At 38.2% G+C, this 16,482-nt stretch overlaps 1 protein-coding gene across 3 annotated transcripts in view; it reads left to right on the top strand.

Moving 5' to 3' along the window:
- Positions 1-15,871, top strand: part of NR1H4 (nuclear receptor subfamily 1, group H, member 4) — a 39,413-nt gene extending 23,542 nt beyond the window's left edge. For 2 of the 3 annotated variants that reach the window (XM_010022026.1, XM_010022024.1), the window contains 6 exons: positions 1,225-1,358; positions 1,864-1,962; positions 3,034-3,133; positions 4,651-4,797; positions 13,857-13,970; positions 15,280-15,518. In XM_010022026.1, coding sequence (XP_010020328.1) covers positions 1,225-1,358; positions 1,864-1,962; positions 3,034-3,133; positions 4,651-4,797; positions 13,857-13,970; positions 15,280-15,518 — 833 coding nt within the window. Of the gene's footprint in view, positions 1-1,224; positions 1,359-1,863; positions 1,963-3,033; positions 3,134-4,650; positions 4,798-13,856; positions 13,971-15,279 lie in introns of all 3 variants that reach the window. The other variant, XM_010022025.1, reaches the window with a different exon arrangement.
- The last annotated feature ends 611 nt before the right edge of the window (positions 15,872-16,482 follow it).

Genomic DNA, 16,482 nt, shown 5'->3' with positions numbered 1-16,482 from the left:
CGGTTCAGGTGGGTTATTTTATATAGTGCTTAAACAGGAAATTAAAAACATTCACAAAAAAAATCACTGTTTTCATGGTATCTTCCTCCACCATCACATACTCACTGAACGAGCCTCTATTCCTACTCTGCATTTTCAAAGGTGAAGAATGGGAAGGATACTTGAAAGAAGCTCAAAAAGAAAGAAAAAAGCCCTGTGCTGATAGGTTTATTTTTAGATGAATACTTAGCTGTTTACTTTTTCATTTGTGCTTTCTGACTGCCTTCCACAGGTTGTGCAGGGTACCTATTGTCCCCGTCTTTTGTTAGCACAAGCGAATTGCTAGATTTTATGATATCCACACAAGGATGTTCCCTGGTTCAAGCTACTGAAATGCAGTCTAGAACAAAAACAAACAAAAACCCCACCAAACACAAATGCAAAACTCCTTTCCTTGGGACAAGTGAAAATCTATAGTAAAAGCAGGGCTTTATTCAGTCCATTAATAACAATGAAATGCAAAATAACTAGAGCTACTGGGTAGCATTTTAAGTAAATACATTTTAAAGGTACGTTTTCCATCCTGAATTACTTCTGAGCCTACATTTTGAGCTGTTGGTTTACCTATATAGTGACACTGTAATGGCTAAAGCCCTGGAGTCCTCTCTTTTGAGAGGGCTTTCTGTGCAAAGATTCTACACTGCAGCCATAATATTGCTTAAGCATTACTGAAAACATCCAGTGTCCTTTTGGTAAGAACAGCTGCACCTTGGTTGCTGTTGTGAATCAGATGAGGTGCACGCTTTTGATGACAGTCTCCCAGATGTTCCCATTTATTGCACTTTGGTTCAGGTCTTGGAGCACATGAAGGGCTTTTTTTTTGGATGAAACTAAACCAAAGACACACTCCAGCGCACTCCCATGGCTAATGGGTTTTCTACCTGTAAAACCAGATTAAATCTGGTCCAAAACAAGACCCCTGACATGCACACTGTGTGGATGCTGTGTCACCAGAACAAAACATTTCGCTCTGAAAATGGCCTCCGGCTGAACTAGACTACTCATTAGTGTTTATTTAGTGTCTCATTAGACTCACATCAAAAGATAATGACACATTCAGGAGATTATCTGCACAGGTAAATGGCTTTGTTAGTGTAAAGGGCATCCATAGGCATGTTTATGTACCTATTCAGTGCCTGGGGCATACATAAATCTAATTGTTATCTATTGTATTATGTGTTCTAGGTTTGCTAACAGAAATACAATGCAAGTCAAAAAGACTACGGAAAAATGTAAAACAGCCCCCAGATCAGACAGTTAATGAAGATAATGAAGGCCACGACATGAAACAAGTGACATCTACAACTAAAATGTATAGGGTAAGAGAATTCTTGTAATAGTTCATACAGTAGGGGCGATGTTTGAGCGAAATGTGGCTAGTACAGTGAATATAGAATACTTGCAAACTCTCTGGAGCTGTGTTAATTAAAACCCCATCTCCCACCAAGCCAAGAGAATACCTTGAGAAGTAATTCTGATGTTTTTTATGTAACTCAGTAAAAACACCAGTAGAATCCATGAAGTACTTTTTGTCAGGCAGATATCACATATGGTGAGGTATGATATTGAAGTTCGAGCATACCTAGTTATTTGCTAAACATTTCCTTATTTCTAGTAATAAACAACACAAACTCATTCAGTTTAGAAGCATTATACACCTCTCTTTGGCATACTTCTACAGAAATCTTACTGACAAGCAAACCTCTTGTCTGCTTGGTCTCCAAGTGTGAGAAATAGATGTTATAGCTTTTGCCTAAAGCAGGAGATGCTAGATCATTTCTACGACTGCATTTCATGACAGGATTTTTTTTCTTGCCAGTATAGGAGAAAGTAGAATTTACCCCAGAACAGCAGAACCTTCTTGATTACATCATGGATTCATACAGTAAACAACAAATACCACAGGAGGTGTCAAAAAAACTAGTAAGTATGATATTGATTAATTAATTTTTGAGATGTGGATCATGAAGTTGAGGATTACACAGCAGCAAATATTTGTACTTAGTATAAATAGTTGTAGTAAGTAGTAGAGCAAACTATGGGTAAAAGCTTACACTTAAGACATGCTGCAAGTGGGGCAGAATCTCTCCCATTCTGTCAACAGTTAGACCATATGCTTGTTTCTCAAATGCTAAGAAAAAGCTTTCAACTCTGGAAATATACTTTTATGCTCAAATCTAACTTTTGCTGATTGGAGTTTTATTTTTCACATTGTCAGTATAGGCAGTGATTTGAGTTTGACTTGCAGCCAAGCTTCCTTTCTGTAAGAACGGTAGCCTGGAAACTTGAAAATATTTTTTTTTTTAATGAACCCGAACTCACAACATTTTTGTTTCATCCCCTCTTCTTTCCTTTCCCTCTCTACCTTTTAGAAATTTCATTTTCTCTTTAAGAGCTCCCCATTTTCATGGTAGGATGGAAAAAAGGTTGGAAACGGGGAGAAAAAGGGTTTAAAAGAGGTGGGTTTTTTTACAAAACTGTCATGCTCAACCTTAAAAACGAACAAATCCACAACAAACCCCAAACAACTGTAAAAAACTACTTCCTAAGTCATCAGCTTTGAAAACTAAAAGGAGGACACTTGCAGGGGGAGGGATGAATTACCTGTAACTAATATGTGGAACTTATTTCCATGGGAGGTTGAGGAGGTCAAAACCAAAAATACATTAAAAAAAAAAAAATCATGGATAACAAGGTTTTTGGTTAAATATTATGGTACACATTGAACTTCTAGCTCAGGACATGCCTAAATCATTGATTGCTAGGCATGACACTGAAAGTGAGACAGATATTCCATAGGAAAGGACACTGCCTACTTCATTCACTTCTTACATTGCCTTCTACAAAATACCTGATTTTGACAACCACTGGAGACAAATTATAGTATTAGATGGACTTCTTGCCTGATCCAGTCTATAATTCTTGTACTTTACGCTCTTCAAAGTGAAGTGACAATGAGTACTAACAGATTTTGTTTGGTTTGATCTTTTACAGTTACAGGAGGAATTCAGTGCTGAAGGGAATTTTCTGATTTTAACAGAAATGGCTACCAGTCATGTTCAGGTTCTTGTGGAATTCACTAAAAAACTACCAGGTATATCCAGTGTGCTAGTGCAAATTTTGTTACTGCAAAGTTTACATGCCTTTTGGTTGCCATTTGGTTGTTGTGTATATTTTGAAGACTATATAGAAATTCCTCCTCCTCTGATGCATATGCATTCTTCAGACATTGTCTAAAGAAAAAGAACTTTGAGGAACGATATGTTGAATAATTCAGACTCTGCCACCTTGAGATGTGGCACTCTTTACCTATTGACAAAACCAAACAAAAGCTCAGAGAAGGATTGTGTCTCTAGAGAGATTTTATTTGCATATATCACTGCAATGCCAAATAGTCTGCCTCTAAATTGCCACTCACACTTGCCAGACTGCTTCACTGGCTTTGCAGCCTTTCTAGCAAAGTCCCTAGGTCATGACATCCACTGAATTGTGAGTCCTAAACAAGAACTTCCCTAGTTAGTGGCACCAATATTTATGGTCCTTGCATGGTGTGTTATTGACAAGCACTGAAAACCCGAGTTTATCAATCATCAGTATTTTTCTAATGCCCAAGTTCATGTTACCTCAAGAGGTAACGCTGGCCATGGTACAGATTCCTTTTTATTAAGGAAGGTGCATTGTAATGTTTAGCTGTATAAAAACGTTATTTTCCTTGCACTCTCATCATATGGACCCTTCCTCTGTGTGTTACAGGCTTGCTTCAAAGCCTAGCACTGCAGTTGTAACTATATTTTTTATACTAACTGGGGTACTGGCTTGCAGGAAATGAAGAACGGAGGAGCTTTGTACTTGAATGATCTACTATTTTCAGTGTTGACAGGATAGATCTTGCAGGATTTATCACTTTTTTTGTTTCATTATCTGCTTTATCTTCTGCACTTCCTCATAGCATCAGAGTGTGGGTACAAAGTGGGCACCTGCATTGGCAAGTATGAGGAAAGTTTCTGATGATCTTTAGTTCCCCCTTCTTCAGAGGAGCAGGTGTATATTCACACAAGTCACCAAATTTGTCCTTATTTCTTCAGTGAGTTTTAGAGTCTCTTCCCTCCAAAACAGGAAATACATATTTAAAACACATCAGGAAACCTCTATGTGAAACAGTATATTAGTCCAAAGGCAAGACGAAATATTTAAAATTAGATGTTTCAAATACTTTTGCCATCAGAGCATGGAAAGAACAGAAAGCAGCACAGCAGTGGGAAGTAATATAGAAAGCTCTGGTGGAAAGATGGCAGAAGATCTTAGGGAGCAGCATCAGGCTAGACAAAATTCCCATATTAGTTATTCTATGCCACTAAATTTTGCTTGTCATGTTCCTCTCAAAGTACTATGAACACTGAAACAGAAGACTAATTCTCATAAACTTTGTTGAGATCCAAATCTGTGTCATTTTCTGGAATGTGGGTTTCAATTTCCCAACTATTTGGCAATCCTAATGACATCAACACTGCGATTATACAGATGTGTAGCACCTCATGTGCAAGAACTTCAGGATGGAAAGCATGGGGGATTTTTCTGTTGCTGCCTTTCTTATCTTCAACATCTCCCCAGGCTTCCAAACCCTTGACCATGAAGATCAGATTGCTTTGCTGAAGGGCTCAGCAGTAGAAGCAATGTTCCTTCGTTCAGCTGAGATCTTCAGCAGGAAACTTCCTACAGGACATACTGTCCTTTTAGAAGAAAGGATTCGCAATAGTGGTAAGTATCTTGTTTAACGAGGAAAAAACAAGCCACAGCATTGCACTTCTGAGTCAGTAGTTTGCCCTTAGAAAGCTAGTAAAATTGTTTATTAACACTGAAACAGGTTTATCTGAATGGTGTTCTTTATATTAACTAGAAGAAATCTAACTCAGCCTTGAGGCTAAAGGTCATTAAGTAAAGGTTTATTTACAAATACATTGCAAGTATTACAAATAACGCTCTATCAAATCCAGTGCAAGTCTCCAATGATAAGCATGAAAGCACAATGATGAAGAAATACCATAATTTCAATTTATTCACATAAAATATCAATATTTATGCTTTCAAAGGTAATCATTATAAGAAGGAAAGAAAAAAAATTAGGGTGTTACTGAACATGACTGAAGGGAATCACCTGTTCTTAGGGTCATTTTGGTAAAATTGAATCACTGCACATAGTGCATAGAAGAATTATAAATGTGGCATATTCTCAGTATGTTTTCTACTTCTTAAGGTACATCAAAGGCTCAGTGGCTATGATAAATTCTCCTGGTTCTGGACATAAATTTTTATAATTATGAAAGACCAAACAGGGCTGGATATGGTTTGTTCCTCAAAGCAGGCAAAGCGGTGTTTTGCATTGTTAGGTATTCTTTGTGCTCCACTGATGCAATACTGAATGTTTTGCCTTCTTTATATGTTGACCTGCAAACTTTATCCAACCCATAGCTACTTATCATTCAAACTTCAGATGTAGCAACAATTCTGAATCAAAGAGTCTGTCTATAGCTTATGGCCTTCCTTTTTAATGGTCAGAAGGAGAAGACACAAGAATGTTAAACCTCAAGAGTAGAAATGGGCTTGAACTCATTTCTGAAACTCTTAAAACCAGTAATGTGAAGATACTACTGATATATGTAAAATTGGGGCAATTCTTCTATATTTAAAACCTGAAAAAGAATCTTAAGAATAATGCTCTTGCTAGAGGTATGTATTTAGTTTGGCTTAACATACTAATTTCTAAATTTCTCTTTTACATATTTTTTAATATTTCTGTCATTTTGATTTATTATAAGAGGCTATTGTTTGATGTATTGAAAATGGTGACTTCCAGAGTGATATGAATGGCTTCTGATCCAGATTCTGCAGGCAGAGAAGTATGCCAAGAAGGCCAGAAATATGTCCTGGAATCTGTAATGAGTTGTCATGGATCCAGATGTCTTCATTAAGAGATTTTCTTTTGGATTATAACATAAATTTTTGATAAAAATAGGTCTTAGAGAACAGAATCCCTATGAATACGTAATTACTGAAAGCTTCTCTAATCTATACAATGAGTATCACTCTTCTTGCTCAAGGTGTCAACTGTTCATTAAAAAATAGAAGCAGGAAATACTTTGACCCAGAACATTACAAAAGCCATTATGTCATAGCAATAATTTTCATCTTATTCAGACTTTTAAAATAGCCTGTTAATTCTCTGTAACTTTTGAATCCAGATGAGATGTCTAATTATTTTTTGCAAGTTTTCACTAGACTTAAAGATAGCATTTCATATAATAACATGACTATGTGGAATATGACACTGTATCATGCAGTAATATTATTTACCTGTCATGCAACAGATTAAAAAAATATCATTTTGTGTAGAAGAAAATTTTAACGCAAGAAACAATTGTAAATGTGGTACTATTTATTCCAAAGGAAGATTTCCTGCAATTCTTTTTTTCTGTGGTGAAAAAAACCCTCCAAGGTAAATTAAACATGAGTTCTCGATCAGGAGAAAACCTGGGTTGAATAGTTCCCAAGAAATGAAACACAGTCACTTTTTTAGTGCGCATGTATACAAATGTATATATCATTGCTGTTGGAAAAGGCTCTCTAAAACATCTTCCCTCAAGCCAGGGTCAAGTCGGAAACATAGGAGGAAATACTGCTGCTAGAATTTCTCCAGCCTATATTACAGGAGGATAATGTATTATCCAGCTTCCTTGCTTCTGGCTGCATTCTTTCCTTCCATTAATAGCCAGAATACACGATAAAATATCCTTTCCTGTGTATTTCCTTTCTCCACTCTGTGCAAACTCAAGCCTACTCAAAACACATTTTCCTTGGCTGCACTTCATAAGGCTGTGACAGTTAACAACAAATGCAATTTGTAAATCTCTGCGGCAGTGTTAATTTAATTGCTGCTACTGATGCTATTTAACTGTTAGTGCTACTGCACGAACCCAGAAGTCACTCAGAATTTTCAGTCTCTCAGTCTGGGCAGGCATTGCTGCATGCTAGAGTGTATCTGTCAACCTGGCAATGTCCCTTGCATGAAAAGGCTTAAATGTGTTTTTAAACACCCCTCTGCCTGTGGTTTCAGTACTGGTAACTGCCTGTTGGTTAGTGGTATCTCTCCCTTTGCACTAAAAATGCAAGTAGATTGGTTTATAAAAGGAAGGATTTTTACTAGGTAGGTTTGACTCTTCCATGCTTCCCAAGTGTATTTCTCAGTGTTCACTGAATTTTCATAGGAATCCTGTTCATCATCACACAAGCTACCAGAGTTTTTTGTTTCAAGAGCCCTCATTGGTGCAATTTTTCTGTGCATTTTGTCTTAGTTTAGGGTAAATTCCAGAATTATATTCAGGCAAATCAAATAATTTCAAATTGTTTAAAAAATATTAATACCAAGACAGGTTATTTTGTGGTTTAAATCCTGGTCATTGTCAGGTGTCCTGAGTTTAAACAAAACAAAAGAAAGTCATTCAAATTATTCTGTTATCATTGCTTACACAAACAGCTTTCAAAAATATTAAATATGCACTTCACGCCTCTGCATGTCATAGGGCTCTAGGTTTAATAATAGCCTGTGCCAACTGTGATACTAGAGTAGAAACTTCAGCAGCCTCTTGCAGCCTTAACCACTAAGGACAAATGCTACTAAAAGCTGCAGCTGCTCCTTACCATGTTATAGACTGGCCCAAGAGCTAAGACTGGCCAGAAGAGATTAATCCCAAGATAAAGAAGAAAGCGCTAAATGCAGCAAACTGAAACACCCTGAAATGACAATAGAGAGCAGCAGAGGAAATACAGTGACAGTTGAGTGAAAGTTTAGAAAATAAATTTATAGGTAATGAATAGCTCTTAGTGAGGTCCTAAACACTGTCAGGCCACCAACCATATATTATTGCTCTTAGTCAGATCTTCTGTCCATGTATTTTTTTGGTGCAGACATATGTCTGAATGTCACATAAGACCTATTGTCAAGCCTTGATGTCTGCATCCATAAAATCAGGGAGGGCAGTGGAGATGAGATCCTGCCTAAAAGTCACAAGCTGTCCAGACTTCTGTCACCTGCCACCATGTCACTTTGAAGCTGCTCTCACCTATTAATATTTATGCCTTCTCCAGTCTAATTGTATGGAATGGATTTTCTTTTTCCCTTTCTTTTCTGATAAAGAAGCCAGAGATCTGGTGATGATGACCTTTGAACATTAGCAAATTCATTTTTATTCTCATGCTGATGAGGTGTATTTTTACGTCCTAGCTTGAGCATATTGCTCAAGTTCTGGTGCATCTCAGGGACTGCCTTTTTCTGTGCTCTGGTGGTCTTCCTTCATAAAGTGTTGTGGAAATTCTTTCATTAGCTTTCATTAGCTCCTGAGACTGGGATCCTCTTCTACTCTCTCTAATACTGAGACTTAATGAGAAATACAGACATTTTATTGAATGTTAATGACAGCTTATGCCACTTACTCATCTTGATGCTTCACTACGCATATACCATGTTGTGACTGGTTGACACATTCTGTGAAAGGCTGACATCCTAGTAATTTAATACTTAGTTTCTTTGTGTTATTTTGAAAGCAAATTATCCCCATTATAGAGCAGTACATTATTTTAAAAAGCAGTGCTGAGACAATGTTTTCTCAGTGAGCATTTATAGCTTCTATTCCTACAATATAGTTTTCAGCAGTCATGAAGAGACACAGATCTTTATTTCATCATTTGATTCTATGAAACAGTTCTATTAATTTCAGTACTGGGGAATAAGATACTATCTTGTATGAACAGGAACAGAAGATTCTGGATCCAAATTTTCAGTTAGCAGCAGGGCACCTGACATAGTGAAATACACTTTTGTCTTCCTGGATGTGTTACAAGTGCTGAAGAACAGTGAGATCCAAGGAATACAAGAAATCACCGCAATTTTAATGCATTGGCAAGAGGTCCCCTTTTGCCCTTAAATGTGGGATATAAAGTTCCCATTTATTTGGACAAGAGGCTCCTGCAACCAAAGGCAAAATTTGGAACCAGAACAGTGGATACCTAATCACTTCTGTTGCCTTTTGCTTTTATTATTTGATTATTAGTACTGAGTAACAATCGTGCTTCAAAACCCCATTGTGCTGAAGTGTGCGCAAAACACCAAAATGAAACTATCGTCTTCACTGCCAAGTCTGAAGTGTCTAATGCACCAAATGACCACATGCATCCACATGGAAGGAGACACCATCCTGGAACCTGACCCAAAACTAGCACAATGCCCAAAATATTTAGAAATTAGGAACACTTTAAATTGCAGAGTACAGGAGAGAATTTTTCTGTTTGCATACAGTCTTGCACAAACTACCACGCTGAGCTATCCAGTGCCATGTTCCTGAATTACTAATGAAGTTGCTAAAAGTGTTTAAATCCTATCTACTGAGTTAATTTATACCCATAAAAACAAGAACAGATGTCAGGGGATCCAATCTCTTCCACGTAAGTGTACTGCTGCAGGCCAAAATCTTAGTTAGACTTGACCTATATAGTCTAGCTCAAGGCAGCACAGGTGCTGCGGCTGTGTGCTAAACCGCACTTCACTCCTGACTGCAGCCACTCAGGCCACTGCCAAAGGGTGGTGTCTGGCAGTGTGACAATACCATTTGCATCCTCCTTGCAGGTCTGGTTTGTTTGTTGTTTGTTCTTTTTTTAACTGAGGATTCTTTGCTTTCAGTGATGGCTGCACAGTGGTCCTGATTGCTTTTGAGAAGGTGGGGTTTTTCTATGCTGATTGTGAGTTCTTGGCACATGCTAACCTCTCATTTAAGTTTGACATTTAATCTCTACAAGATGATGACAGAGGAAAGGTCAAGTGCAGATGCTCTGATATATCTTTTCTACTGGCTCAACTTTCCCCTTTTTGGCTCTCAGCATCAATAGGGTGAATTTGGTCAGTGTTCAAAGGGCCACCAATGCATCTGAACAGCTTAGCAGGGAGAGCTCATAAGCTGGTGAGAAAGCAGTTCTGGTAGGTGAAATACTGTGAAAGATAAGATGTAATTTTGCAAGTAATTAATATATTTCATTTTCATAAAACAACCCTTAGTTTCATATCCACTGGCACCTCCATGTTTATCAAGAAAAAAAGATGTCTATATCCATATTAATCACACAGTGCTAGTTACTGTTAATTAGTAATTACTCTCAAGCTTGCTTCTTGCAATAGATTAATCTATTCAGTTTTACTGAACAGCCAAAATAGAAGAGAGAATGCTGTCTCCAAAAGCTGGCAATACTGACTCAATATCACAGTAAAAACATTTATTTCAGGACTACATTAACCAGATAATTATTTACAGCCTCCAACTGCAAACCTTATGAAAGCAACAGCCACCTTCAGTGAGAAATTCTAGGAACAAAACCCTAAAAAAGGCCAGGTCTAAACCAATGCTCTGTCATGCTACAGACGGGAAGGAAATTGTGCAAGAAGTGGTGCTGAACGAATAATGCTCATGGGTTTAAATCTGCTCCAGTCTAATGTTGCAAGTACTCAGTAAAGCTAGTATTTCACATTGACTACGCTGGGGTTTACAGCCAGTCATGCATTAACATAGTGAAATCAATCAAATGAATTGCAGTACCTTCTGCAGATGGTAAGAGTTAGGCTGGTGGTTAGGTAGAAATTTGTGTAATTCAGAATGATGCACACTGCAACGTGAAGGAGGAGCATGTTCTTATTGCTGTAATGCTGCATGAAACAAAGTTTTGAAACCTTTTAGTTAAAAGTTAAGAAGGAAGCACTGTTAACACTGACCAGGAAGCTCTGCCTAGCTGACACACTACTCCGCAGGGCTCTTGTCTGATCTAAATAAAGAGGGTTAGACAGGATTAACTTTTTTTGTTCACAGTAAGGCCAGGAATATACCTTTACCTATTTGATTTTTTTTTCCCCACTTCTGGAGTAAGATTTGTAACAATGGTATTTGAAAAGCCATGGAGTTCATTTCTCCTCTAGCTTTTCCATTTATGAGCACCAAATCACCTTTAAATCTTTTTCTAATAACCTGAATTGAAGTGACAACATCTTGCGTAGTAGATAAGAAAAAAAAAAAAAAAAAAGGCAAGAACTATAAACATCTGTTTCCTTCTTTTTTGCTTTTTGGTGTAGCTCATTATATCCAAACTGAAGCATTTTCAATCATACTAGAAAACAGCCCCCTCTTGTGATGGAACAGTGGTTTGTGTAACGTGCATACCAGATGATGAAGTAACAGGGAAAATCCAACAGAGATGAAATGAGAGCAAAACTAGTAACCAAGAAAAAAATCCATTATCTTAGTCTCAAAATTGCTCATTTTGCATGGTTTTATTCATAACTGTCCTGTGACATATTTCTGTTTAAAGATTTCAAAGTTCTGCTCTCCTTAGTAAAAGCAGTAAATAGTTGCCCTGTTGAAATATTCCTTTTCACTTCTTTTCACCTCTTCTGTTTTATTTGTCTCTTTGAAGTACAGTAATCCAGAGAGCAGTTCTCTGCTGTAATTTCGTTTGCTTCCACATCTATACTAATTCTTTTGCTTCACTCATGCATGCTTTATTTTCTTAATGTTTGATCATAAGCTTTCTGGGGGAAGGATTGTTTTACTGCATGCTTATACAATGCCCTCACCAGTGAGGATCTGAATTAGTCATTCTATGACCTGTTCACCACCACCATTTTCATCTTACTTCTGCTATATTGACATCAGGACTTGAAGAGCTTTGTGGTCAGCAAAACAATAAATTCATCCAGCTGGAAACTAACCTGTCCCTCCCTCCTCCCTCCCCCAGAAAAGGAGGGGAAAAAAATCGAACTATGAATATGCGAAACAAATGATGGGAGCCTTAGTCACAACCCACTTCCTTCCATTTCTTATCTGCTGCCAAGATGATCATGCCCAGTGGCATGATACCTTGCACAGACTTCTAAAAATAACCACTTTGTCTTGTACTTTTCTCATGTCATTGCTGAGCTATTCACTTCCATGAAAAAAAAAAAATCATTTGCTCTGTTTTAGGGCTCAGCTAGATGGTTATTTTTTTTTCTCCCTGTTTCTAGATTCATGTGAACTTTAAGACTTTGTTGTGTCACATGTATGTGTTCCTTACATATGTCATATTGTAACGAACCTCCGCGTTTATGTCTGCCTGAGAGAGACAGGCGGTTCCCCTAAAGTTAGCAATAACAAGTGTTTAAAATTTTAAATACTTAACGCTGATGACTAACAACATAAACTTCATAGAACATTAGATGACTGTGCTATTGTTTGCTCTGTGTAAAACTCCAGCTGTGTTACTAACTTCCACAGGATGAGCTGACCCGCATCATATATGTCTGCTTAACTGACTTAGACTCTTCTTAACAGTATTGAACTTGTTATAAACCCCAGATTTGTGGCTTGTTATTTGAAGTGAACAGAGGTTTCTTATGTCACATGTTAAACACATCACTGAGCCACAAAATAAACCACACCCTGCAATACCATACTTTCACTGTTGGAACACATTACTATTCCACTGACTGAATTAAGTTCTCACTGTCACAGCAAAATATGACTGTTTCATAGTTAAGTCAAGTGACTTTATGTTTCCTTTCTTTGAGTTCCACCTGCTAAGTTTCATTTTGAATTTCCCGTACTGGAGGCACTCCAAACCCCACCAATCCAGGACTTCAGCTTCGTGTTTTATACAACACTTAAAACCGCATTATTTCATGTGGTTTCCACACCAAGTTATAAAGACTTCTCCTAGAACAGTTCAAAATTAAGAGTAGTATTACAAGAAATCCTATGGCCCTCATCTGTGGGAACAGAGGAGGTTTCCATCCTTTCAGCCAAGGAAGGCCAAAAGGTTCTTGCTGCAAAATCACTGGTTTGGATGTCTACACCCCATTGGTGCCACTGCTTCGGAGTTGCAAGCAGCCATTGCCAACAGTCTAGTGGCTGTTCCGAGTGACTTACACACAGATTAAAAAAAAAAGAAATTGTTGTCACAGGACCTACTTCTCTTTTACACCAAAAAGCAGAACAGAGTACATCTGTAACTTAAGGCTAAGTAAGAACATTGTGACTTGATGACAAAGTCAGTAAGGGGAAGCCCCAAAGGGTTTCACTGATGGCAGGAGAATCACATGATCCCATCCTTAAATTGGGCTAGGTTTTATTTATGGCTCTGTACTTTATAACACATTAGTTCATGCTTTAATGTAGTAGCAGTTGCAAGCAAGTTGATCTTGGACTACAGGTAATCCTAGACCTAGCTAAAGTTTCAGGCTACATAAAAGGAGCAATTAAGTCTCTTTACGGAAATGGCTGAAGCAACTGCCCAAGGCCGTTAGTTGTAGAGTAGAGTTGGACTAGAATTAAACCATACACCCTGAGAGGTTTACATATAACTAGTGTAAAGATAGGGAGCATGGGGACTGTTTCACAAACTGAATCTTGGAAAGAGAAGACAGCTAGAATATCAGCAGACAGCAAGAAAACCACCTATGAGGCTTGTCCTGAAGAGCTAGGTGGACAAACCTGTAAAGGAAAAGGAATTGCTTGAAAGGGAGACTTAGAAACCATGCAAAATTTCCAGTGCTTGCTTGTTTCTACTCTGAACTGGAAAACAAGGATGTGCTTTGCAGTTTTGTAACTAAGTGTCTTGCATCAGCCCTCATTTGTGTAGTAAATTTTCCCAACCAAGACAGCTAAGGCTTCAAATACTAAATAATTGCTCTGTGGCAATAACTCAGATTGTTTCAATAATTTCAAAATTTTTTTTTTCCCCTCTCACAGGTATCTCAGCTGAATTCATAACTCCCATGTTTAATTTTTATAAAAGCATTGGAGAGCTGAAGATGACACAGGAAGAATACGCGCTGCTCACAGCCATAGTTATCTTGTCTCCAGGTAACTTCTCATCCAGAATTAAATATTAGTGGTTTGGGAAAGACAGCAAGAAGAGCGTGACCTGAGACTTGTAAAAAATTACATTCTACATAGCATAAGTGATCATACATGCTTATTCAGTATATTCAGTTGTTAAACCAGAAAATAAGCACACAAATCCAAGCTCCAGATGTCCTGCTACACCATCTTGTTTTGCATAGAAGGAAAAAAGGTGCCTAAGTGCCATGCTTAAAGAAAATACTGGTATCTCTTCATTGCATACCCTGACAGGCCTCTTCCTTCAGAAAATCCCAGATGTGGTTACATGCACATCACTACAGACCATTGTGGAATGTCACCATTTTTTAGAGGGAAATTGGGAAACTATGTAACTTAGAATAGAGAAGAGCAATGAAGGTCTTCAGCCCTTATCAAACAAACACTAGGTATCAAGAGCAGGACAGTAGCAAGTTGGCCTCTCAACCATAAAGTGTTGGAAACTGACCTTTCAGAAGTGTCAGCACAGCAGCATCTCAGCCCTGATTACAGGCTTTGCTGTAAAAACTAGCTCTTTGACAACACAAAACTAACCAGCTCTACCTATGAAACATGGAGGGATTGTACAGTGACTCAAACAAATTGACTGCCACAGGAATGGGAGAAGCCGATGCTTCAGGACAAAAGACAGACACTGAGGTTTCCAAATCAGGTTTCATGGAAGATGGGAAGGTGAAGCAATTCCATTGCTCTTTGAGTCAGTGTGGCTCAGGAAATTTTTTTTCATCAAGAATTTCAGTTCCTCCCTCTCCAAATACCCCAACACACGCATATCAGCAAATTAAAAGAACATTTTCTAATAAAGAAGTTTCACCAGAGGAAGAAAATGTTTGATTCTTCCCGGTGACCAGCATGTACACTCTTCTCTACTGGCCAAATTCCCCAGCTGTATTACATCTCCAACAACTTATGCCATGCTGCTCAGTTGCTGCAATGCATTTCAGGACGTACTCAGGTGCAGAACTGCACTGGGAGATGACGATTCAACCCCAAAGAAACATTTCCGAGTTAAAACTCTTCAGTTTTTGACAAAGTTGAAAGTGGTCCCTAGTTAGAAGTGGGAAGCTTATGTGAAAACCCAAACCAAAAAACCAATCTTAACTATTTTTATTCCCTCTTAATCTGAATATAAATATTCTGTGTGAATATCGGTGTGTGAATTACCCAGTGTAAATACAGGAACATTTTTATATTCATTTACCAGTGTAAATATTTATCTTGTATCAGAGCATGTATTTGCTGATTACGTCTTTCCTTTTAAAACCATAACCAGATCGACAATACATAAGGGACAGGGAGTCCGTGGAAAGGCTTCAAGAACCGCTGCTGGATATACTACAGAAATTCTGCAAACTTCACCACCCAGATAACCCTCAACACTTTGCTTGTCTTCTGGGCCGTCTGACAGAATTACGGACATTTAACCATCATCACGCAGAGATGCTGATGTCATGGAGAGTGAATGATCAAAAATTCACACCTCTGCTCTGTGAGATCTGGGATGTGCAGTGATGGATACTTTTATTTTAGGAGAAGTATCTTTTTAAAGGACCACATAGCATTTATTTTCATAGAAAGATATCCCACCATACATTAAGTTTTCTTTATGCATTTTTATAGAAACATGCCATGGATTCATAAAAGTAATTTTGTTCACTGTACACAGAATACTGCATAGCTTTCAGATCTTCATACGTAAGCACAACTTTCTCTGTATTTATATTCTCTGATCAGAAAGAGTCCACCTGCTCTTCAGAGGAACCTTCTGCTGCAATTAAGCTGATTGCAGTTACAGTTCCTCTTGATGAATGGGGATAGCAGGTTTCCATTCATATTTTTTCATTGCAGTGTTTTTGTGCTTGGCCTCCACTATATTCCAGATACTTACTTAATAAACCACCTGAAATGGTTAATGCCAGTGATTTGCTATTCAACTGTGAAATGTGTTCACATAAGATGTACCAGACGTTATTTCTTCATAAGAAGGAAAATGACGTAATGGAGAAAAGCCACAGACACACACAAAGAAACCCCGAACAACCTTTTCATAATATAAACGTGTAACTTCATTTGAATTATTATTTCAAAGTAAAAATTATACAGTATCTAAACTTTGTTAAAGTGCATAACAGGTTATTTTGCTTTAAGACTTTGATTGTTGGTGATTAGTGGCTCTGAACAATACTGTCATCAACATCCCTAAACCAGGTAAGTGGTCTGAGTGCCGCGTGAGGCTGCAGACAGGATGGGTGGTTTCCTTGTGCCTGGGTCCGCTCCCAGAAACCCAGATGGCTGGCATACTGATGTGACCGTGCTCTCCTCCAAACGGTGGCCTTGCGCTGCCGGCAGTGCGAGCTGCACAGTAAGGCGTTGGGCGCAGAAACAGCTCTTCGTCCTGCTGCCAAAAGGGCTCTCTGGATGCAAGCTCCCCCGCGGGCCGGCGCTTCCCCCGACCGCTGCGCACCTAGCACCCTGC

This window comes from Nestor notabilis, unplaced genomic scaffold (assembly GCF_000696875.1).
Source record: "Nestor notabilis isolate BGI_N333 unplaced genomic scaffold, ASM69687v1 scaffold26029, whole genome shotgun sequence".
Classification (NCBI taxonomy): Eukaryota; Metazoa; Chordata; class Aves; order Psittaciformes; family Psittacidae; genus Nestor; species Nestor notabilis.
The sequence above is the reverse complement of the archived record's forward strand: the minus strand, read 5'-3'. Positions and strand labels throughout refer to the sequence as shown.